The following is a 24,470-nucleotide window of genomic DNA, read 5'->3' as shown; positions in this document are numbered from 1 at the left end:
ATAAATAATTTTAAAAAAATCTTAAAAAAAAAAAGGAAGGGAATTTTGATATATGCCACAACATGAGTGAGTGGAATCTTTAAGACATTATGCTAAGTTAAGGAAGCCAAAAACAAAAATACAAATATTTAATGATTCCACTTATATAAAGCTACCTAAAATAGTCAAGTTAATAGAAAGTGGAATGGTGGTCACCAGGGCCTGGGGGGAAAGGGGTTAGTGAATTATTATTGGATGGGTCCAGAGTTTTGGTATAGAAAGATGAAAAAGTTCTGGAGATGAATAGTGGTGATGGTTGCATAACAACATGAATGTATTTAATGACACGGAACTGTACACTTAAAAACAGTTAAAATGGTAAGTTTTATGTCATGTATATTGTACCATGATAAAATAAAATTTTTTTAATTAAAAAAAAGAACAAAAATTGAAAGGATTACATCAGACAATCGCTAAGGTTCCTTTCACATTCAAGATCCTATGACTTTTACAAAAGGGAATACCACAGTGGTTAGGAGTACAAGCACTGCCCCTAAAAAAGGGTAAAGATGTGAGGTGATGGATGTGTTAATTAACTTGACGGTGAGAATCCTTTCACAATGTATACACATATCAAATCATCACATTGTATACTTGAAATATAATTTGTCAATTATACCTCAATAAAGTTGGGGGATAAAGACCATAGACACTGGCTCTGCCACTTACTTGGGCAAGTTATTTAGCTTCTCTATGCTTCAGTTTCCTTACTTGCAAAACAGTGAGGGTAATATTAGCTCTCTATACCTCCTCCCCACCTTACACCTTACACTCCAAACAGCCCCACACTTTCAATACTCTTGCCTGAAATGTCTTTTGCAAAAACAAAAAACAAAACAAAACAAAAACACAACCAATATACAATAAAATAATAGATGTAAAATTGAACAGGCACTTCACAGATGAGGATTTCCAAATGGCCCATAAGTGTATGAATAGATGTTCAACATCAAAGTTCAACAGGGAAATGTAAATCAAAACCACAATGAAATAGCACTATATATCCACCACAATGGCTACAATTAAAAGGGCTGACAACAAATTAGCAAGATAGTGGAGGATTGGAACTCTATATTGCTGGTGTGAGGGTCAGTTGGTACAATCAATCTGGAAGGTATAAATGTAGACCTACCCTATGATCCTGCAATTTCACTTCTGCTTAAGTATATATCCGAAAGGGATGAATGTATTTGGCTATTAAAAAACAGATAACAGGGGCGCCTGGGTGGCTCAGTTGGTTAAGCATCTGCCTTGGGCTCAGGTCATGATCCCCGGGTCCTGGGATCAAGCCTTGCTTCAGGCTCCCTGCTCAGCAGGGAGTCTGCTTCTCCCTCTCTCTCTGCCTCTCTCCCTCCCTCTCTCTCTCTGTCTCTCATTTTCTTTCTCTCAAATAAATATATCTTTAAAAAACAGGTAACATTATTTCACACATCATGGATGAATTGTACAGGTATAAACTGAAGAAAGAAAAGCCAGAGACAAAAGTGTAAATACTGTATGATTACATTTATGTTATTGGGAACAAGCAAAATCAATTTATCATAATAGAAATTAGAATAATGGCTATCTAGGGACAAGTAATGTGGACTGGGAAAGGTCACAAGGATACCTTCAAGAGGGCTAGAAATGTTCTACATCTTTATCTGAGTGATGGTTACAAAGGTATATACATTATGTTAAAATTTACTGGGCTATACACTTAGATTATGCATTTTATGGAATGTATATTATGTACACACAGTAACAGGTTTGTTTGTTTTTAAGTTTTTCTTCCTTCCCTTATCTGCTCTTACTCATCCTTCGGGTCTAAGCTTAGAAACCACCACTTCAGGATATCTTCCCCAATCCTCCCAGATTAGATTGGGTCACCAGTTTACATACTGCTAAATTGCCAGGACTTCCTGTAGCACCTGTGTTTACTCTGAATATATCCATTTATCTCCCCCCTGCCCAATGAGACAGGAGATCTTTAAGTAAAGGATTTGTGGACTATGTCTAGTTTACTGTTGTATTCCTAGTGCCTAGGCACAGGACCTTGCACAGCTGGTACTCCATAGTATTTGTTTAAAAAACTCTATGTAAAATGCCCACATAGCACTTTATGCACTAATCACCACAGGTGACATTTCAAGATGAAGAAAAAGTAAACATGGGTGGAACAGGGAGAAAGTTTTAGACAGAAACGTTTTTTCTTTTTAAAATTCAAGAATGGAAAGAATAAGAGCTGTGGTGCGCAGAGTAGGGTGAGAAGATACAAAAGTAGATAAATTACTTTTGTGCGATATATTCCCATGCACTTAAATTGTTTACTAGTGGTTTTATATGAGGTTAGGTCTCTACAACTTGATTAAATTCCTAAAGAGGAAAGACCTATGTCTGCTCCATACTTTCTAATATTCATGATGTTGGGTATATCGTAGGTATCTAATACATTTCTAAATGAGTAGAATGAAGCCATGTTTTACTTATCTATTAGATATCTATTAACATTTCAGGGCGCCTGGGTGGCTCAGTTGTTAAGCGTCTGCCTTCGGCTCAAGTCATGATCCCAGGGTCCTGGGATCGAGCCCCGCATCGGGCTCCCTGCTTAGCAGGGAGTCTGCTTCTCCCTCTGACCCTCACCCCTCTCATTCTCTCTGTCATTTGCTCTCTCTCAAAAATAAATAAAATTTAAAAAATATTTAGAATATAAACTTCTAAAGTGCAAAATAAGGATACTTCTATTATTAATATATCTAAAAGACAACATTTTGAACACCAATTTATTCATCACCAACAGAATGAATTACAGCAGGAATTTAATCTAAGAAAAACTGAACATCCTTTTAAATACATAAGCACTCATGATTCTTATTTTGTCTGTGATCTCCTATGTGGGGTGAATGTATCTTCTGTTTTATACTTAAACTTGAAACACATAATATAAAAATACAAATATAAATTTGTATATAAATATATCAATTAAGGAATAAAGTTTTAGCAATTGAGTAAAAGTTTCTTAATGTTTTTAAAACAAACTAACTTGGCTCCTTAATGTTAATTCTTACTAAGATGTAATAACTAACTTTGTGTCCTCTTCTAAAGGATATCCACCTTTAAAAGAGAATATTTATTGGTCGGTTTTATGTGTAAAAATAAAATGCAAAAAGAAATAAGCAAACAAGGGTGCCTGGGTGGCTCGGTTGGTTAAGCGACTGCCTTCGGCTCAGGTCATGATCCTGGAGTCCCGGAATCGAGTCCGGATGGAGTCACACATCGGGCTCCCTGCTCAGCAGGGAGTCTGCTTCTCCCTCTGACCCTCCCCCCTCTCATGCTCTCTCTCTCTCTCTCATTCTCTCTCTCAAAATAAATAAATAAATAAAATCTTTAAAAAAAAGAAATAAGCAAACAAAACAGTTTTTGGTAGATTTACTTTTCTGTATTTTTAAATTTCCTTAAATATTATTGTTATATTGTGTTCAATTAAAAAAAAAAAGAAATGTAGAAACTGTAAGCAATACACACAGCCAGCAAACAGTTTTGAAATAAAATCCTAAAATCCTTCATATAGCTAAAAAAAAAAAAATTGGTACTACTGATTTTTGGTCATGTGCATATCTTACTTTCGTTATTTTTTTTGTATGAGTACGTGAAGGGGAGTAAGAGCAGGGGTTATCTATATTTTCCTGTATTTAAAAACAATTCTGCAGGGTGCCTGGGTGGCTCAGTCAGTTAATGTCTGACTTCAGCTCAGGTCATGAGCAGGGAGCCTGCTTCTCCCTCTCCCTCTGCCCCTCCACCCTGCTTATTTTTTTTTTAAGACTTTATTTATTCATTTGAAACACAGAGATACAGAAGGAGAGAGAAAGAGCAGGAGCAGGGAGGGAGGCAGAGGGAGAGGGAGAGGCAGGCTTCCCACTGATCCAGTAGCCCGATGTGGGGCTCGATCCCAGGATCCCGGGATCATGACCTGAGCCGAAGCAGACGCTTAACCGACTAAGCCACCCAGGCGCCCCACCTCCGCCCTGCTTATGCTCCCTCTCTCTTGCTGTATCTCAAATAAATAAATAAAATCTTTAAAAAAACAAAAAATATATAAAATAAAAAAATTCTGCATTGGGCTCCATGCCCAGAATGGAGCCTACTTAAAATAATAAATAAGTAAACAAACAAACAAACAAATAAATAACATTTTAGTATATGTGCTGCCGAGGCAAGCACAATAAAATTTTAAGTCAATTAAAAAATTAAAAATAAAAAAAAATTTATACATTTTACCTAAGAAATCTTTCGAAGTTTGAAGTTTGCCCTCAGCTAAAATGTGGGCTGTTTTTAGACATGTTTAGGAATTATATAAAAAATAGTTTCTATTTATTGTAGGCTTATGTCTTATCAATAAGCTAATAAAAACTTAGAGCAATAGTAAGTGAGTGCATCCAGGACAATTTGTAAATGATCCCAAATTTTATAGACAAATAGCTAGAACATAGCCAGAAAAAGGAAAAAAAAATTTTATCACTTTGGCCTTCAAATTTTCCCATAAATAATAATATGCATTTACTTCAACTGAAGCACCAGATATTTTATAGCTGAATTTCTTTTTTTTTTTTTTAAGATTTATTTATCTTGGAGAGAGAGAGTGTGAGCAAGCAGAGGGAGAGAGAGAGGGAAAGAATCTCAAGCAGACTTCCTGCCGAGCATGGAGCCCCACTTGGGGGCTCCATCTCATGACCCTGAGATCATGACCTGAGCAGAAATCAAGAGTCCCATGTTTAAACAACTGAGCCACCCATGTGCTCCAATATAGGTGACTTTCTGACAAGCTGATTACATAGAAATAGGGAAGCCAAAGCTTCAACATTACCAGAAAAAGAAATAAAACTCTAGCTCTAAAAGATGTGAAATTGGGCGCCTGGGTGGCTCAGTTGGTTAAGCGACTGCCTTCGGCTCAGGTCATGATCCCGGAGTCCCGGGATCGAGTCCCGCATCGGGCTCCCCACTCGGCGGGGAGCCTGCTTCTCCCTGTCACCCTCCCCCCTCTCATGTACTCTCTCTCTCTCATTCTCACTCTCTCAAATAAATAAATCTTTAAAAAATAAAATAAAATAAAATAAAATAAAAGATGTGAAATTACTTGAAATTCCACAGAAACAATACATAACGATTTAAAACAGTCCCTATATATGTTAACTAACTAGAATTTAAATAAAAATTTGGAAAAAATAAAAATCGTAAATCCAAAAACAAATAAATAACAGACCCTATATTAAGGAATTTATTTGAATCTCATTTATTCTTCGCACCACTGAGGTTTGTTACTGTTCCTATTTCATAGATGAGAAATTAGTATTGTATTAATTAGATATTCTGAAAAATGTATCATGAGAACCGGGTCACTGATTAATTACTTTGACTGTCTGCCAACTTGTACTTCCAGCTACTGCTAAAACAATTTGTTTCTTTTACCATTCATGTTAATACCACGGGATCAAATTGTCCTATGGGTATTTACAAAGGCAGCCTGGTTTAATAACCTAGTTTTATTAGCTCTTAAGAGCTAGATTTTAAGGGTGCCTGGGTGGCTCAGTGATTAAGTGTCTGCCTTCAGCTCAGGTCATGATCCCAGGGTCCTGGGATCGAGCCCCGCATCGGGCTCCCTGCTCCGCGGGAAGGCTGCTTCTCCCTCTCCCACTCCCCCTGCTTGTGTTCCCTCTCTCGCTGTGCCTCTGTCAAATAAATAAATAAAAAATTTTTAAAAAAGCTAGATTTTACATACTCAAGGTCTTAGTGACTCTGTGTGTGTGTGTGTGTGTGTGTGTGTGTGTTACAATTCCTTAGTTTCTGGTTTTGTGCTTATTATGGATGGGGTTCTGTCTTCTTCATTTGTCTTCTGTTAATGTTCTGCTTTGTTCCTGAGTGCCCCATTCCATTATCTCCTTTAGTAAGTAACTAGTAAGAGTCTATTACCATCAGAACTAGGTGTTAGGGGTTGAGAGATCAATAAGGAAAGATTCTTGCTCTCAAAGGAATCACAAAAGAGCCATATTCGTAACCTAAGGTGTTTGTGAAAGCATTTTATAAACCACATTACAGGACTTTTTATAAATTGTGACATACAAAAAGAAAGAGAGGGAAAGAGAGAAGAGAGAGAGAGAGAGAGAGAGAGAGAGAGAGAAAGAAAGAAAGAAAGAAAGAAAGAAAGAAAGAAAGAAAGAAAGAAAGAAAAAGAGAGAGGGAGAAAGGAAGAGAGAGGGAGAAAGAAAGGAAGGAAGGAGGAAGGAATTTTTTTTAAAGATTTTATTTATTTATTTATTTGACAGAGAGAGAGAAGGCAAGAGACGGAACACAAGCGGGGCAGGGGGAGTGGGAGAGGGAGAAGCAGGCTTCCCGTGGAGCAGGGAGCTCGATGTGGGGCTTGATCTCAGGTCCCTGGGATCATGACCTGAGCCAAAAGCAGATGCTTAACCGACTGAGCCAACCAGGTGCCCCAGGAAGGAAGAAATTAATCGTGAGATATAATTATTTCTCTTCAGTCCTAATTACTTTTTTTCTAAATTTTTTTAAAGATCTTATTTATTAATTTGAGAGAGAGAGAGTATGAGCAGGGGAAGGGGCAGAGGGAGAGGGAGAAGCAGACTGCCCGCTGAGCAGGAAGCCCAATGTGGGGCTCAATCCCAGGACACCAAGATCATGACCTGAGCCGAAGGCAGACGCTTAACTGACTGAACCACCGAGGCGTCTCTACCCTCACAACTTAATCTCAAACATCTCATTTTTTCCCTCCCCCCCCTTTTTTTAAGTAATCTCTACACCCAACATGGGACTTGAACTCACAACCCCAAGATCAAGAGTTGCATGTTCTCTGGATTGAGACAGCCAGGTGCCCCAAACATTTCACATTTTAAAAATAGTTTCTTGGGGCACCTGGGTGGTTCATTCGGTTAAGCATCTGCCTTTGGCTCAGGTCATGATCCCAGGATCGAGCCCTGAGTCAGTCTCCCTGATCAGCAGGTGAGTCTGCTTCTCCCTTTCCCTTTGCTTCTCCCCCCAGCACGTGTTTGCTCTCTCTCTCAAATAAAATATTTAAAAATAATTAAAAAAATAAAAATTGCTTCTTCCTCTGTACCAAATGATAACTTTCTAGTCCTGGTATCTTTTCAATTTCCTGGTTAATCTTAACCAGGCTTCCCCACCAATTATTTATACTTTCTCTAGTATCTTGTTTTTCCTTCCATGTCATAATATGTATGCTTTGTGAAGTGTTTATCTACACATGCACATAAATAAGATCTAAGTTTTAGCTGCTCATTTTATTTTTACTATTTCTCCCTCAACTAAGTATCCTATCGATGATATACCATACTTAAGCACAGTATCTGTCTTTTGCCAATTATGTATTATAACTCCACATTCTTAATATACTGTACCTTGAAAATAGTATGTTTACATGATTTTTTTCTTGTTGTTCATGAAGCAGGTATTAAAAAAAAAAACCTCCTAAGTATCCCAGCAGTTAAAATATTCTACTAACAGAATATCTGTAAATGAAAACAAAAGTATTTGTTGATAGCAAGAGCGCTGATGCATAAGATAAAACACAAAAACCACCACCAACAAATTTTTGGTTTAAATCAAGGGGTGCCTGGGTGGCTCAGCTGGTTAAGTGTCAGACTCTTGATTTCAGCTCAGGTCTCAGGGTCACAAGATGGAGCCCCAACTGGGCCTTCATGCTCAGTTAGGAATCTGCCTGAGAGTCTCTCCCTCTGCCCCTCCCCCATTCACACATACTTGTGAGCTATCTCTCAAATAAATAAATCTTAAAAAAAAAAAACTGCTGAAGATGGGAAATGTAATGTATCTAGCAAGTAAAAACCATCTAAGTAAGACATTCTCTGAATACCAAAAAACTTTTCAGATGATCAAAATCTTCAAAGATAAAAATATTTATACCCCATCCTTAGAAATAATTTATTATACAAATGTACCATTCTTAGAAACAGTTTATTATATAATTGAGTATTTTAATTTCATAAATAAGGGTGGTTGGTAAAAATTTAACAAAAAATATGGGGAAAAACTTACAAAATAATATACCTTAAATATAAAGAATGCAGGGGCGCCTGGGTGGCTCAGTTGTTAAGGGTCTGCCTTTGGCTCAGGTCATGATCCGGGGTCCTGGGATAGAGCCTCACATCGCAGGGAGCCTGCATCTCCCTCTCCCACTCCCCCTGCTTGTGTTCCCTCTCTCACTGTGTCTGTCTCTGTCAAATAAATAAATAAAATCTTTAAATATATATATGTATATAAAGAATGCTAAAATCACTTGAAGTTATAAGCATTTTCTCCCCAGGTAATATATATCACTACATCCCAGGGAACAAATATTTGATAAATCATAGTATACGGGGGGGGGAGGTATGTGTATGTGTGTATGTGTCTCAGTGTAAACTGCACAAATAAAATTATATATATATATATGCATTATATATATCTAGATTTATATATTATATTATATAGATATCTAAAGATATCTACATATATGATCTTGGTAGAAAAGATAACAAAGTAATTTATTTATTTTATTTTATTTTGACTTAAAGTCATTTAAATTATTTTGTTTCAGAATCTGGAAAGTTTTTTCCACAGACAGGAGGAAAGTTTTTGCATTTTTAGGTTTTTAGAGAATTTGGGGATTATAGTCAAAGGCATTGTATTAGAGAACACAAAGAATAAGCAATGACAAACACAGGAGGACAGGATTTAGATGAAACTAGAATATGGAGAAGCAGTACATTAGGACCTGATAACAGGAAAAATAAACTCTCAGGTGTCTTTGTTATTTTTATTTTATTTATTTTTAAGTAATCTCTATGCCCAAGGTGGGGCTCGATCTTACAACCCCAAGATCCAGGGTCACATGCTCTACCAACTGAGCCAGCCAGGCACCCCTAAATTCTAAGTCATTTTAAATGATAAGAAACAGAACAAAAACATAAGCCAAATTCTGATTTCTGTCCCAATTGTATGCATAAAAATGGTTCAACAAATGTGTCAGAAAACATTTTTCTTACTAAATATGGAAAGGTAATGTCTTCCATGGAGTTTAACTTTTCATATCCTCTGCTTTATTTTTCAGGGAAAAGAAAACAGTGTTTTCACCATTACCACAGACTAATGATAATCATTTACTCTAAGACAGAGAACAAGGTATCAATCAGCTTTCATTCCTGTCTCTCCTGCTGCTTCTCTGTGAGGTGCTCTAAAAGAGATCTATAGGAGATATGAATAACTGAAACACTGGGGATAATCTAATTTACCTTATTCAAAAAAATAAGACCAACACTCATAAGGCTTCAAACAAGAAAGACCAGATCACAGGTTCAGGTCTGTAGAAGAATTACAGGGCAGACACATAATCCTATTCATAAACAGCAACCAATGTTAACAGTTGTTTCATTTTCTCCTTTTCTCTTTCTCTCCAAGACTAATTAGCATTACACAGTGTGTTCCTTGTTACAAAAGCCTTCTTTCAGCTTTAGAACTATGGTATCTTTTGATTACCCACAACTCTAATCTAGTTTTTCAGTTATCCAGAAGCCAGACACTCTGTAACACTTCAGACTAGCTAAATTAAAAAAAAAAGCTATTTTAATAAAATAGAAACAACTGTAACAAGTGGATGCAACATGTATACTATCTTCACTTGTGAATCATCATCACTTCAAAGATAAACTATAAAAGAATACCTTTTTATATACTTACTGCTGAAAGGCTGCCATTGTATTCTCCAAATTTTCTCCAGCACCTGTGAAAACATTAAATTTCATTTACTTAGCTAATTTCAACTTTTTAAAAAATTTTTTAATTTTTAAAAAAATTTTAATTCATTTATTGTATTAATTTATTCACACACACACACACACACACACACACACACACACACACACGAGCAGTGGGGAGGGGCAGGGGGAGAGGGAGAAGCAGGCTCCCCACTTAGCAGGGCTCTGGGCTTGATCCCAGGGACCCTGGGATTATGACCTGAGCTGAAGGCTGATACTTAACTGACTGAGCCACCCAGGAGGTGCCCCTAATTTGAACTTTTTAATTTTTTCAGAAATTCACTTTAATAAGACACATCTAGTGAATCTTGATGTTTATATACTGTGTAGACATTACAAGTTTTTTAAAGAGTGTAATGGTATTTTGAATTGCTTTTTGGCTGCACCAGGAAGAATCAAAGATTAAAACAGCCACAGCAACACAGAAAGGTTAGAACCTAAACATGTTTTTTTTTTAAGATTTTATTTATTTATCAGAGAGAGAGACAGAGGCAGGCAGAGGGAGAAGCAGGCTCCCTGCTGAGCAAGGAGCCCGATGTGGGACTCGATCCCAGGACCCTGGGATCATGACCTGAGCCGAAGGCAGACGCTTAACCAATTGAGCCACCCAGGCGTCCCCTAAACATGTTTTTTAACCTACAATATCTGCTTGTCATAGGAAAGACAGAAGAGAACTTGGTACATATACACCTCCTCAGAAACAGTTAAACCATCTCCTCTACATCCCCATACTCTCTTATGCATCTCTCTAATAAGAATTTATCATACCATAAATTATTAAACTGACTCCCTTTCCTATGAATTACTGAAAATAAGTGACTGTTTTAATCGCTTTGGCTGAAGGCAATATAGTGTAAATAAAATCTTTAAAAAAATATATAGTGTAGTAGTTGAAGGTGGAGTTAGGATCTTTGCTCTCAAATCTATTTGATGATATTTGCATGACCTTGGGAAAGTTACAAAACCTCTCTGGGGCTGAGCTTCCTTATCTGTAAGAAATGAGGGATGCCTGGCTATCTCAGTCAGTGCAGCATGAGACTCTTGATATCAGGGTTGTGAGTTTGTGCCCCACATTGGGGTTAGAGATGAATTAAAAAAAACTTTTTTTATTAAGTAAAGTCTACCCCCAAAGTGGGGCTCAAACTCATGACCCCAAAATTAAGAGTCACATGCCCTACTGACTGAGTCAGCCAGGTGCTCCCCCCAAAAAATAAAATCTTAAAAAAGAAAAAAAAAAAGAATGAGGATAAAGATGGCACCTATCTCATAGGATTTAGTTAACTATGAGATCATAGTTAAATGAATTCACATGTCAGGTGCCCTATGTCATCAATTCAAAAAATTAGTTTTCCCCTTTTTAAAGTTAGGGTGCATTTTACAATGGATGGATGGTGTGTAATAATTTGTCAAGATTTTCTCTCTCAGCAGCATATTAAATATGTGCATTTTAGGGGCACCTGAGTGGCTTAGTCAGTTGTGTCTGACGCTTGCTTTTGGCCCAGGTCATGATCTCATGAGCCCAAGATTGAGCCATGCGTTGGGCTCTGCGCTGGGGTTGGGGTCTGCTTAAGATTCTCTCTCTCTCCCTCTGCCCCTCCCCAACCTCGAAAAGAAAAGGAAATGTGCACTTTATAACTAATGGCATTAGATTTAATGAAATAGTGACTATTTAGTAAAAGTAAAAGATCATTGCTATTATTATTACTATTGCCACTATTATAGTAACTGGTGCTTGGTGAATGTCCACTGACTGATGAATGAATAATATTGCAATGACAAAAAGGACACAGATAAAAAGTATCTCATCCTCTAATATTATATATACTAGGTAGAATCAATTAACATAACATACTAGCCATAAGTTTTAAAATATTTTAAAACTAAAAAGATTTCAGTATTACTAAATAATTAATGGGATGTACAGGAAAAACACGAAATACTTTTCCAAATACTTAAGAAAAACAGCCAATTTCTTTTTAGCAAAAAGAAACACTTCAAGTTTATGGTACTGTTCGAGTATTAGCATTAAAATGTTTCACATACAATACCATCTGGACATATTTGTGAGAGTATTAAAATTTTCTTCTTTTATATTGTTAGATTTTACTTTTATGGCAACCTAATTAATAATCAATAGAAACACAAAGTATAAAGAAATGAATATATTAACTGAATGTTCTAGAGTCCCATAGTTTAGTAGAGAGAACAGAATACCCATGTGAAAAAAGCTACTTTGATTTTAGGTTTTACAGTTGTTGCACAATAGAAAACATGAAGTAAATCTAAGATTATAGCTTTTGTCAAAGTAAGTGCTCTTTTAAAAAAAAAAGTGCTCTTTAGGTTAAATGACTTTTTCTGTTTCTTTATTTATTTACTTGACAGAGAGAGAGAGAGCACCGGGGGGGGGGGGTGCAGCAGGCAGAGGGAGAAGCAGGCTCCCAGTGAAGCAGGGAGCCCAATTTGGGGCTCAGTCCCAGGATTTCGGGATCATGACCCAAGCCAAAGGCAACACTTAACCAACTAAGCCACCCAGAAGCCCAGTTAAATGACTTTTAAAAATCTAGTTGGTGTTGGGGCACCTTGGTGACTCAGTCAGTTAAGCCTCTGACTCTTAAATTTCAGCTCAGGTCATGATCTCAGAGTGGTGAGATCAAGCCCCATGTCAGGCTCTGCACTAGCGTGGAGTCTGTCTGCTCAACACTCTAGAATATGACCAAAAAGGATAAAGAGTGCTACTATGTTATTCATTTAAACCTAACAGTTTAAGCATGAAAACACTGTTACTTAAGATCTTTGATTTTATTAATTTCATAAATTCATAAATATAAATTTATGAAAGTATTAGCCAGTATTAAATAAACAATGAAAAGACAATCAAGATATTAATAATTAATAGAAGCTACACACTGTACTTAGCACTTTATATATCATTTCATTAAAACCCCCACAACCAGAAAAAAGTTGGGTACAGTCACATAGCCAAAGAGGGGAACTGATTCAAGCATAAGCTATATGATTTCAGATCCCATCTTTTTACCACTATGTGGCAGCTTCTACGCTGCCATTCATAGAATGCCTTTATTTCAGTTTTACAGATAAGTTATTCATATTGGTCCTTATTCCCATATTCTTCTTGTTTATAAAGCTTGAAGATAAACTCTACAATGATAACACCCACAAATTACCTGTTAGATTCATATGGTGAAAGCCTGGAGAGTAACTAAGGGACTAATGAAAAAGTATGCCATTCCTCTCCAAGGAATTATTTGGTGGTAGCTCGTCTCATGAAATTATTTGAATTCCTCTTCTTTCCAGTTATCGTTATCATTTATAGAAGCATGTTTGCCACTAATTTTCCTTCTCCTTCAATAATCAATTTAAACAATGCCTGGCTTTGCAAATCACCATCCAACATATAAACAAATGTTTGATTTTTAATTAGTTATTAAATTATGAAATGGGAAAGAGAATGAGTGTCAGATTTTACATGCTGTCCTAATGTTTATAATTCCTCTGCTTACATCATACTGCCTCCCTCTTCCAGTTCACATTTTTCACTTGACAAAACCTTCTCTGAAAAGTCCCAATTTTCTTTATTTATAGCTTCACTATATACTTCCCAAGTTTTCATTCTATACTAACTTTCTCTCTTATATAGTGCTTCATAATTACTTTGTAACCAGTTAATCTTTCTCTTTCTTCTTTTTTCTTTCTTTCTTTTTCTTTCTTTCTCTCTCTTTCTTTCCTTCCTTCCTTCCTTCCTTCCTTCCTTCCTTCCTTCCTTCCTTCCAGAGAGCAGGGGGAGGGGCAGAGGGAGAGGGAGAGAGAATCTCAAGCAGACTCCATGCTGGGCATAGAGCCTGACAGGGGCTCAGTCTCATGATCCTGAGATCACGCCCTGAGCCAAAACCAAGAGTCAGACACCTAACCAACTCTGCCACCCATGTGCCCCGTGATCAGTTAATTTCTGATAGGACAGGAAAAGTAAAGGAAACATTCTCTTTTCTATCTTTAATTAGATTTAGATGCTGTGAAGGAAAGAAATATCTGCTTAGTTTTCTTTTTGTCTCCCAAATGTTTTATATACCAATAAACATTGTAGAGTTGTTTTATAGATGTGCTCTAACCACCACTATTATTAACATCTTTGTATACATGATAAATGTGCGGTTTATAAAACCAATGACAAATATGACCACGTGCATCAGCCACACGCACACAAAGAAACCTTCAAAATTAAATATTTTCTGATATTGGAAAAGACAGCTTAGCGCAAATAAAACATATCCTAATGTTTGAGATATGATCCTATCTCAACTCAAAATGAAATTTTTCAGTAAATCAAGCAATAAAGTAAGTTCCTTCTTCATTTCTTCCCTCTTTTTTTTCCTTCCTTCCTTCCTCCCTCCCTCCCTCCCTTCCTCCCTCCCTTCCTTCCTTTTTTGAGAGAGACACAGGCAGGGAGGAGGGCAATGGGAGAGGGAGAGAGAATCTTCAGTAGGCTCCAAGCCCAGCACAGAGCCCAACAAGGAGGATCAATCTCACGACTCTGAGATCATGACCTCATGATCTGAAATCAAGAGTTGAGACCTTAACCAACTGAGCCACCCAGGTGCCCTCTTCTTTATTTCTAAATTCATTTGTTCATTCAACATTTACAGTGTGCCTTGGAAATAGTATACACGACTTACATAAGAGCAAAAAGAGCTTGTAAGGAGTAGAGATGGTATATACCAAGAGCATTTCTCCAAATGAGTTCCCTGGAACACTGCACACTTTATTTCTGTATCTCAAAAGGAAAAAATGGTGAAATCTGTATTTATAGGTATAAGAAAAAATTAAACACATCAATAGCACAGAAGGATATTCAAACTGTATACTGATACCCAGGCAGCATTTACTAACTACCACATGTATGCTCTCTTCAATGATAAGTGGTTTTTGTTATGTACTTGGTCATAATTTCAATAATTTTTCTATAATGTTATTTTTTATGTTTAATTTTTCTAAATTTATATACAATTTAAGACATATATATCTTTTAGCCATTGCTGAAATTAAGTACATTTTAGTTTGCTTTCTTAAGCAGGAAAGTACTATTAAATAAATGATAAATGACTTCATTGCTAATAAGGTATTGATAGGAATGAGTGAATCAGTTGAGGAAATGAATAAGGAAAAAGTCCTTGTTGAAAGGGCACCTGTCTGGCTCAGTCAGAAGAGCATGTGACTTTTTTTTTTTAAATAAAGATTTTATTTATTTACTTGACAGAGAGAGAGAGAGCACAAGCAGTGGGGGAGCGGCAGGAAGAAAGAGAGGGAGAAGCAGTCTCCCCATGCAGGACTCAATCCCAGGACCCCAGGATCATAACCTGAGTCAAAGGCAGATGCTTAACCATCTGAGCCACCCCGAGCATGTGACTCTTGATCTCTTGGTTGTAAGTTTGAGCCCCATGTTGGGTGTAGGGATTACTAAAAAAAAAAAAAGAAGAAGAAGAAAAAGAAAGAAAGAAAGGCAAAGAAAAGAAAAAAGTCCTCATTGAAAAGTGAGAAGAGTTCCTTAAAAATAGGACTGAGGGAACAAGAAGAGAAAGAATTGATACCCTGACATGGAACATGTTTCAGGATCCAACTGCAGAATGCCACTTCCATTGACACTTTTGAGACTCAAAATGATGCTTCAATTTCTTCCTTGAACATCCAATTAAAGTTTAGGACCCAGAAGCAGCCAGTGTCCGACAGCAAACTTACCCTCAAACTTACTACTTTCCAAATCATTCTGTGGCAGGATATCCAGATTGTGACAATACTCTGTCTCAAGATCAAGGGTGAAAGATTAAGAGGGAAGGGGGGATTTCATGGGTTGATGATTTTTTTTATTTGTTGGCCACTGAACCCTAATACATAGACTTCTTTTTTAAAAGCCTGTTGCTTAATTCAATTGGCTCATGGAGATAGATTAAAGAGTATTAGAGTACGTTATTTCCATATTTCCCTGCAACTGTACCTCTAGCCAACTCAGTTGGCATCTGAAATAAATGTATATACACTATGATTCCAGGAGACACCTGGGTGGCTCAGTCAGTTAAGCATCTGCGTTTGGCTCCGGTCATGATCCCAGGGCCCTGGGATCGAGCCCAGCTTCAGGCCCCCTGGCTCAGCAAGGCGCCTGCTTCTGACCCTCGCCCCTGCTCATGCTCTCTCTGTCATAAATTGATAGATAGATAGATAGATAGATAGATAGATAGATAGATAGATAGATAGATAGATAAAATCTTTATATACACTATCGGATTCCAAATACCAGAAAATAGGTTTTTAAAGGATATACTTCAAAATGTTAACACATTATGTCTGGATAGTAAAGTTTTAGGAACTATTTTTTCTTTTTTCATTTCTATATTTTCCAAATTTCTACAATGAACATGAGTTACTTATGCAATTGAAAAGAAAATTAATAAAATTCATGCTTTCATAGAGAAATTAAGAAAATGGCCTTTGAGAGTACTGCTTGCTCTCCATTTGATCCAAAGGATATCTTTGATCTTATTGGTATTCCATCAATACATTGTAGTTATAAAAGGTGTTCTTTGGTCAAATAAACTTAGGAAACACATGGGAGGGATCTAGCGTGCAGTAATTAGCAGAAAATAATTTATTATTTTAATTATGTTAGGATCTGCACTAGAAGCTAGAGACAGAAGCATTAATAAAATCTGAAACTCCCCCTTAAGAAACTCAGTCTAGTAAGGGAGGCAGGTGTATTACATATCCTATTATAATATAATGTAATACAATGTATGCGCTAAAGAGGCAAGAACAAAATAAACCTACAGCATTTAATTTTTGAAACATTAAGTTCCTCTTTCAAGGACAATTAATCTTAGTAAAAGGCAGTATGTTCATTCAAATTTTGAAAACATTAACTATATGGTGATCTTATTTCTTCTCAATCAATTCAGAGTTTTACTACAAAACACATACGTAGATCCCTGTATCCATGCAGATATTTCTAAACAATTTTCAGTTTTCAAAGTGCATTTTATATACCTTATCCTCCTAACAACCCAAAGAGAAGGAAACAGTCCCCATTTATAAATAAGGAAACTAGGTCTTCTCCTCAAGGCTAACTAGTGGTTCAGAATCTAACCCAGGTGATAATGCAGCCATAATATAGTTACAGCAATACTGGTGCATGTACTTTATAAGATATATTGATCAATGTTTCAGTCTTGGAATGGTCATATATCCGGTTTACATGAAATAACCAGGTATTTGAAGTTAGGGAAATAGAGAATTAGCCTAAATGTTAGTAATATGCACAGAGAGACTAGTGATTGCTGTTGGCAGTGTCTAAGACAAAAATAAAAAATAGGGGCGCCTGAGTGGCTCAGTGGTTAAGCATCTGCCTTTGGCTCAGGTCATGATCCCAGGGTCCTGGGATCGAGCCCCGCATCGGGCTCCCTGCTCCGTGGGAAGCCTGCTTCTCCCTCTCCCACTCCCCCTGCTTGTGTTCCCTCTCTCACTGTCTCTCTCTCTGTCAAATAAATAAATAAAATCTTTTTAAAAAATAAATAAAAAATAATCAAGGAGGTGACTTCTTCCTCCACTATTATTTTCCAGAAACTTAGTATCTTGAGTTACAAAGTATTTTTTAGTAAATATCTCCTCTATCACTCTGGATTTAATTGTATTATTTGGTGCACATACTCAACAAAAGCATATTAAGCACTAACAACATAGGAACTTACTACAGTGCATTAGGACCATCATACAAGTAAGTAAGATTTAAGTCTGCAGATATTTAACAAGATTCTCATGACAGCTGCAGTTTGAATATACAAATACTGATCCCATATTTGCAAATAACAAATGGAAATTTTTTATATAAGGAGTGAAACTGAAACAACCGAAAATGACTTTATATCTAGGGAAAAATATTTTTAAAGTATTTCTGAAGGTGAGAACTGGAGATCAGCTTATCCTGGTTTTGATATCGGCTACATTGATTTAGCACATATTTTTTAACCTCTATGGAATACTGGTTTTTTCACCTGTAGGGTGTCACAAAAATTCAAAAATTAACATGTATTTCTTCTAAAATAAAATTTAGATCACCCACAATGACAGTTTAGATAGCTTTTTAGAGGATCTAGTTTTGTTTTGGTTTGGGTTTTTAGTAAGCACATTTTTCTTTTTTTAAAATCAGTAAATACAGGGAGGCTGTGTTGGCTGGCTCAGTCAGAAGAGTGTGCAACTGTTGATCTCAGGGTGGTGAGTTCAGGCCCCATGTTGGGTGCAGAGATTACTTAAATAAGTAAATAAACTTAACAAAAAAACCCACTGTATATCTAATTAAACATTTAAATGTTTAAATCAAAGGTTTTAAGGGGTCACCAGCTAAGTGCCATGTAAATGCTAAATAAGCATTGGCACTTAGCTGGTGACCCCTTAGCTGGTGACCCCTTAAAACCTTTGATGCTTTTCATGAGTAAGGAGACTAGCATCTATTGAAGTCACTCTTTAGAACTATGTTTAACATAAAATTGTACAGATTATACAGAAGAATACTAATGTATTTCTGTTATATTTAAAAGAACTGTATTCCGGGGCGCCTGGGTGGCTCAGATGGTTAAGCGTCTGCCTTCGGCTCAGGTCATGATCCCAGGGTCCTGGGATCAAGTCCCGCATCGGGCTCCCTGCTCCTTGGGAGCCTGCTTCTCCCTCTGCCTCTGTCTCTCTCTCTCTCTCTGTCTCTCATGAATAAATAAATAAATAAATCTTTAAAAATAAAAAAATAAAAAAAATAAAAGAACTGTATTCCTGGCCAATTCTTGTTAGAAAGGGGGTTATGGTACTAAATAAAGTTTTAAACTGTAAACTACTAGAATTTACCATTTCAAGTATTAGACTGTAAAACTGTAAAGCAGTTTTAACCCAGTTTAACATTCATCTGTAAAGAACAATTAAAATTGATTGACTTAATCCAATTTCACAGCATTTTATACATCATGCTTGAAATGAAATAAAGACTCATTATTCTGAGATAAAGAAGAGGCAAACATTTGGCCTGCTGTTTGGGAAATTACAGGGTGGACCACCTAGGCTCCTTTTAGTAAGATGCTTTTCCAAGAAAAAACTTCCTTGTTTTCTTTAAACAATACAGTCCTGTCATAAACTACATCATCTTTTTGTTTTTAGGAAATCCAGGTGTCATTGCTGGGGTGCAATGTGGGGCTGGAAAAAAAAAAGCAGGTGGAAGGTTTGCTGCCTTGGTAACCAGGACGCTCCAATTTCTGTCCCAGTCCAGCCCAAGACTAACTGTGACCTTGGGAAGTGTCCCCAGGTCAGTGACTAGGTTTCCCTCTTCTTAATTCTCAGTGCTCAGAGAGGGAGACAGGGGTGGGGGGAGGGTAGGAACCAGTCCCCAGGGACTGCAGACAACCAGGCTACAGCACGCTCTAGGTTCGCAGTTCCTCAAACCTCGAAGCTTGTCGCCCTGGATCTCCCTACAAGTTCAGCCACTGGTTCCGCTCAGAGCAGTCCGTTCCCGTTCGCCCGCAGGGTACCCCGGCTCTGCGCCCCCCCCCACCCGCCTTGTGTCTCGCTGCCAGGAAGGGACCTTGCGATCATCCTTCCATTCGCCGAGAAACGCTCCATCTACCCTTAATTCTCACCCCAGTCCTTCCTCCTTCAGAGAACACCTGACACCGCTGCACTCCACAGATCTCCACCATGGCTCTGTCTGAAGACCCATTATCTTCCCTCAGGAGACCTCCCCTTCGCATCGCCTTCACCTCCAAGGAGCCCTCTTTCGCACACCCCATTCTTCCTCAAACTCTCACGCCATTTCCACCCGCCAGCCTTTTGCAGAGCTCTAAAGGACCCTCAGCTCTAGTGGGGGAAAAAGCCTCCCCCACCTCCGCCATCGGGATCTGGGGACCCCTCTCACCTCCGCGGTGGGAGATGTGTTTACTGAGGAATCGCTGCTTCTTTCTCGGGTGCAGCAAGGTCGGGTATTTGAGCAACAAGAATGAGGTCACCAAGTACCCTCCCAGGGTGGAGAGAAGGTAAAAAGCCGCGGTGGACGACATCTCAGCCACCGTATGGGAAATCTCCCACCTCCGGGCCCTATGAACTCCGCCGCTGCGGTCGCAACGGCTGCGGCGGCTGCGGCAGCTGCTCGAGGTCTGCTCGCCCCCAGCCGGTGCCAGCGGTGCAGCGCACTTGTGGGCGCCAGCCCTCCACGCAGGCGCAGCCAGATCCCAAGCGTCTGAGCAACAAAGGGGCTGCGGTACGCAGGCGCGCTCTGGCTGCTGGGTAGGAGCCTGCAGTGGTCGGGTAGTGGGCATTTGTTACCTAGCTCTGTGGTAGAACTCGCCGCGCTTCAGGAAAGCTCCAAACTGAGGCGAGAGCTTGGAAACCTGCCAGTGCCTTCGCCATCACTCAGGCAGAAAAGGCTATTAAGAGATAGCCTGAATTCAGGAAGGCCTGACATAATTAGAAAATCTGCATCAAAAATGGAGAGATTCCAGGCACATCTTAGCCGCTACTCTAGGAATTGCAAAGAACTGTTACCAATGGAGGAGTTAAAGCTTGCTAAAACAAATTATAAACCCATCCATTTGTCTAGCCAAGATAGAGTTTTCCCTGTTGTTACACATAACCATAAGAGGTACTAGTTTATCAGTCAAATATTTGAGGGGCAGTCTCCTTTCTCATTTCACTGAGAAATGAGATCCCACGCCTTGTACAGGAAAGGCAGTCAAATATTTGTTGACTTGCAAGTCTACTTACAATAAGAAAACGTTAACAAGGTTATAGGTTATTACTTAAAAGTCTTAGATAGGAAACTCAATCCCAGAAGGCCCAACTAGTTTTCCTTTCATCCATACTTCCAGGTTTACATAAGGAAAATGTGGGACAAAGGTGGCTGGCTACACGCAGGAGGAGGGCAGTGAAGGTCAAGCTGATCACTGTCTTAAAGTCAATCATGGGTGGGGTCTTGCAGGTTCAGGGCAGGCTCTATTGCTTAACGGGGTAGTTTCAGTTCCCATCAGGTTATGCTTTGCCTGCCGGATCTTTTGCCTGAGTTAAGAGATAAGCTGGAAAGAACTTAAGTAGAAAAGTCTGAGGTCAAAATAGATAGTTGAAGTTCTCTTTCCAGTGAAGATTCTAGAAAACGGTGGCCTACATTAAATTAAAAAAAAAAAAGTAGTTGAAAAGGGGGCACCTGGGTCGTTCAGTGGGTTGAGCATTGGACTGTTGGTTTCAGCTCAGTTTGTGATCTCAGGGTTGTGGGCTAGAGCCCCGAATTGGGTTCCGATCTCAGCACAAGTCGGCTTGGGATTCTTAACCCCCTCCCTCTCTCTCCCCCTCTGCTCTTTCCCCTGCTTGTGTGCTCTCTAAAATAAAAATGAATAAAAAAAATTTTTTTTAAGTAGCTGAAAAAGACTTTTGCATCAGTTTACCACCACAGTAAGTCTATTTCTTGATCTAATATCAAAATATCCAGAGAAATGTTAAAGCCTTTATAGAAGAAAAAGAACTAAGTATAAAAATACCCAAATATAACCACACTTTTTAAATTAAAACATTTTAAGGAAACTCATGAGTTGAAAAATATTGCCTTGTTAGGAATTAAGGAAAGTATCTGGTTAGGTAGGGCTGTCAAATTATATACTATAGATCAGCTGATGGCATGGTTCTGCTTCCCTTTACCAAAATCTCACCTGATAGCAACTTTTATCTAAATTTAACGACTACTATTTATGATGGGAATAAACACATGTATATGATAAATATTACCTGGAAAAAATCTATGTAACTAAGAATATTTAACCTTCAAATATAGAGGTAACTGTGGCTTAGTAAATAGAGCTCTGAACTTAGACCCCATAGATAACAGCTATACCATTTACAAGCTGAGTGACTTTGAGCATATTACTTATTTTAAGCCTCTGTTTCTACAACTGTAAAATGAGGATAATAGTATCTAACCTCACAGGGGCATTCTGAGGATCTAATGAAGTCAAATGAAAGCATTAAAAGTATCCTATATAAGTAAAGCACTGTCAGAAGTTAAAACATTTTTCTCTAAAATATCACCAACAAATTTGGGAAAAGTATACATAACTGTCAAAATAAGTAACCAAGCAGGTTATTGGAGGCCCAAGAAAAATTAAAACTAATGCAAGAACAGGCAAGCAATGATAATAGAATAGCTTTTTTTTTTTTAATTATACCAATATGACCAGAGAAGTCAACCAGGATGAAGGAGTCAACTTTTCAAGAGCCACCAAAGTTAATAAGGCATTATTTAAACCAAGAATGGAATTTAGTACAGTCAATTATCATAGGGAGGAAAATGTTAAAAAAGAAAGTGTATCAGAAATCACTGGCCTGGGCGCCTGGGTGGCTCAGTTGGTTAGGCGACTGCCTTCGGCTCAGGTCGTGATCCTGGAGTCCTGGGATCAAGTCCCGCATCGGGCTCCCTGCTCAGCGGGGAGTCTGCTTCTCCCTCTGACCCTCTTCCCTCTGGTGCTATCTCTCATTCTCTCTCTCTCAAATAAATAAATAAAATCTTTTAAAAAAAAAGAAATCACTGGCCTGTTTATTTATTTTTATTTGTTTTTTTTAAGATTTTATTTATTTGACAGAGAGAGAGAGACAGTGAGAGCAGGAACACGAGCAAGGGGAGTGGGAGAGGGAGAAGCAGGCTTCCCACCTGAGCAGGGAGCCCGATGTGGGGCTTGATCCCAGGACCCCGGGATCATGACCCGAGCGGAAGGCAGACACCCAATGACTGAGCCACCCAGGTGCCCCTTTTTCTTTTTTTAAAGATTTTATTTATTTAACATAGAGCGAGCACAAGGGGGAGTGGCAGAGGGAGAAGCAGGCTCCCTGCTGAGCAGAGAGCCTGACCTGGGGCTCCAACCCAGGACCCTGGGATCATGACCTGAGCTGAAGACAGACGCTTAACTGAGTCACCCAGGTGCCTGGCCTGTTTCCCTGTAAAAAAAAAAACTGATGTATGCAGAGGTTAAGTATTTTGCCCAAGATTACATAGCTAGTAGCTGATGTTATAACAAGGTCACCAATCTCAATTCAGTTCAGGGGGTTGGTTGGAGAAGATAGTATTGATCTTCTGAAAAATAAAAGGTTAATTAATGATTCCTTAGGTTGGGGCGCCTGGGTGGCTCAGTCAGTTAAGTGTCTGCAATTGGCTCATGTCATGATCCCAGGGTCCTGAGATGGAGTCCCACATCAGGCTCCCTGCTCAGTGGGGAGCCTGCTTCTCCCTCTCCCTCTGCCCCTACCCCTGCTTCTGCTTTCTCTCTCAAATAAATAAAATCTTTAAAAAACAAACAAACAAAATAATTTCTTAGGTTGTCATTTAAATCCCATCTACAACTGCATTGCCCAAATCATCAGTGCTCTAGATAGCAGATGCAATTGCCTAGGAATATACATCACCGGGATCAGAGATATTTACCCAAGAGTTCTGAAGGAATTCATAAATTAAATTGAGATATTTTTCAAAATAAGAAAACTTGTGCTGATTGGATTGATGGACTGCCATCAGGATTCCTAACTATGACATTGGGAATCTGAAACTAGGCTAGAGCATGGTTCAACTTTCAGTAGGGCAATTTAGCAATATGTGTCAAAGTGCAAAATGTATATATCCCTTGTCCCATCAATCCAAAGTCTAACAGTTTATTCTGCAAATAAAAGTTCACAAGTATTAATAAAAGACATATGCATATGGGGCGCCTGGGTGATGGGATCAAGCCCCATGTCAGGCTTTGTGCTCAGCGGAGAGTCTGCCAGTCCCTCTCCCTCGGCCCCTCCCCACACTCATGCTCTTTCTCCCAAATAAAATCTTTAAAAAAAAAATTAAAAAAAAAGACATATGTATGCATCATGGTGTTCTATCATTGTTTGTAGGAGCCCTAAATTGGAAAGAACCCAAATATCAAATAATAAAAGACAGACTGTGTAAATCATATGGGAAAATGATACAGCCATTAATAAGACTTTTATTTATTGACAGGAAACATGTCTACCACATGTTGTCGAGTGAAAAAAAGTACATTACAAAACAACTGTATTCTTGTATTCTATGATTGCAATTATGTAAGATTGAATACATATCTTCATGTACATATATGCATAGAGATGCCTAGAAGGATATTCACTAAAATGTTGAAAGTGTTGGCAAAATACTGGCAAAGCAGTGGAATCTCAGGTAACTTACTTTTATCTTAAAAAAAAAATTTTTTTTTAAGGTTTATTTATTTGAGAGAGAGTGCACGCGAATGAGGTGGAGGGACGGGCAGAGGGAGAGCAGAAAGTGAATCCCAAGCAGACTCCACACTGAGTGCAGAGCCCTACTTGGGGCTTGATTCCAGGACCCTGGAATCATGACCTAAGCTGAAACCAAGAGCCGCTTGACAAACTGTACCACTCAGATGCCTCCCCCTCAAATTCTTTTATTTAAAATTTTTTTTTAAAGATTTTATTTATTCATCTGAGACACAGAGATAGAGAGAGAGAGAGAGCATGAGCAGGGAGAAAGGCAGAGGGAGAGGGAGAAGCGGGCTCCCCGCT

General features: G+C 38.3%; 1 protein-coding gene across 1 annotated transcript in view; it reads right to left on the bottom strand.

Annotated features, from left to right (window-relative positions):
- Positions 1 to 20,024, bottom strand: part of GDPD1 (glycerophosphodiester phosphodiesterase domain containing 1) — a 46,230-nt gene extending 26,206 nt beyond the window's left edge. The window contains exons 1-2 of the mRNA XM_028109295.2: positions 19,810 to 20,024; positions 9,781 to 9,823 (exon numbers count right to left, since the gene is read on the bottom strand). Of these exons, the coding sequence (XP_027965096.2) occupies positions 9,781 to 9,823; positions 19,810 to 19,951 (185 nt within the window). The 5' untranslated portion in view covers positions 19,952 to 20,024. The remainder of the gene's footprint in view (positions 1 to 9,780; positions 9,824 to 19,809) is intronic.
- Positions 20,025 to 24,470: the final 4,446 nt, after the last annotated feature.

This window comes from Eumetopias jubatus, unplaced genomic scaffold, assembly GCF_037043125.1.
Source record: "Eumetopias jubatus isolate StellerSeaLion01/CBP00866 unplaced genomic scaffold, mEumJub1_p1.0 scaffold_10, whole genome shotgun sequence".
Classification (NCBI taxonomy): Eukaryota; Metazoa; Chordata; class Mammalia; order Carnivora; family Otariidae; genus Eumetopias; species Eumetopias jubatus.
The sequence above is the reverse complement of the archived record's forward strand: the minus strand, read 5'-3'. Positions and strand labels throughout refer to the sequence as shown.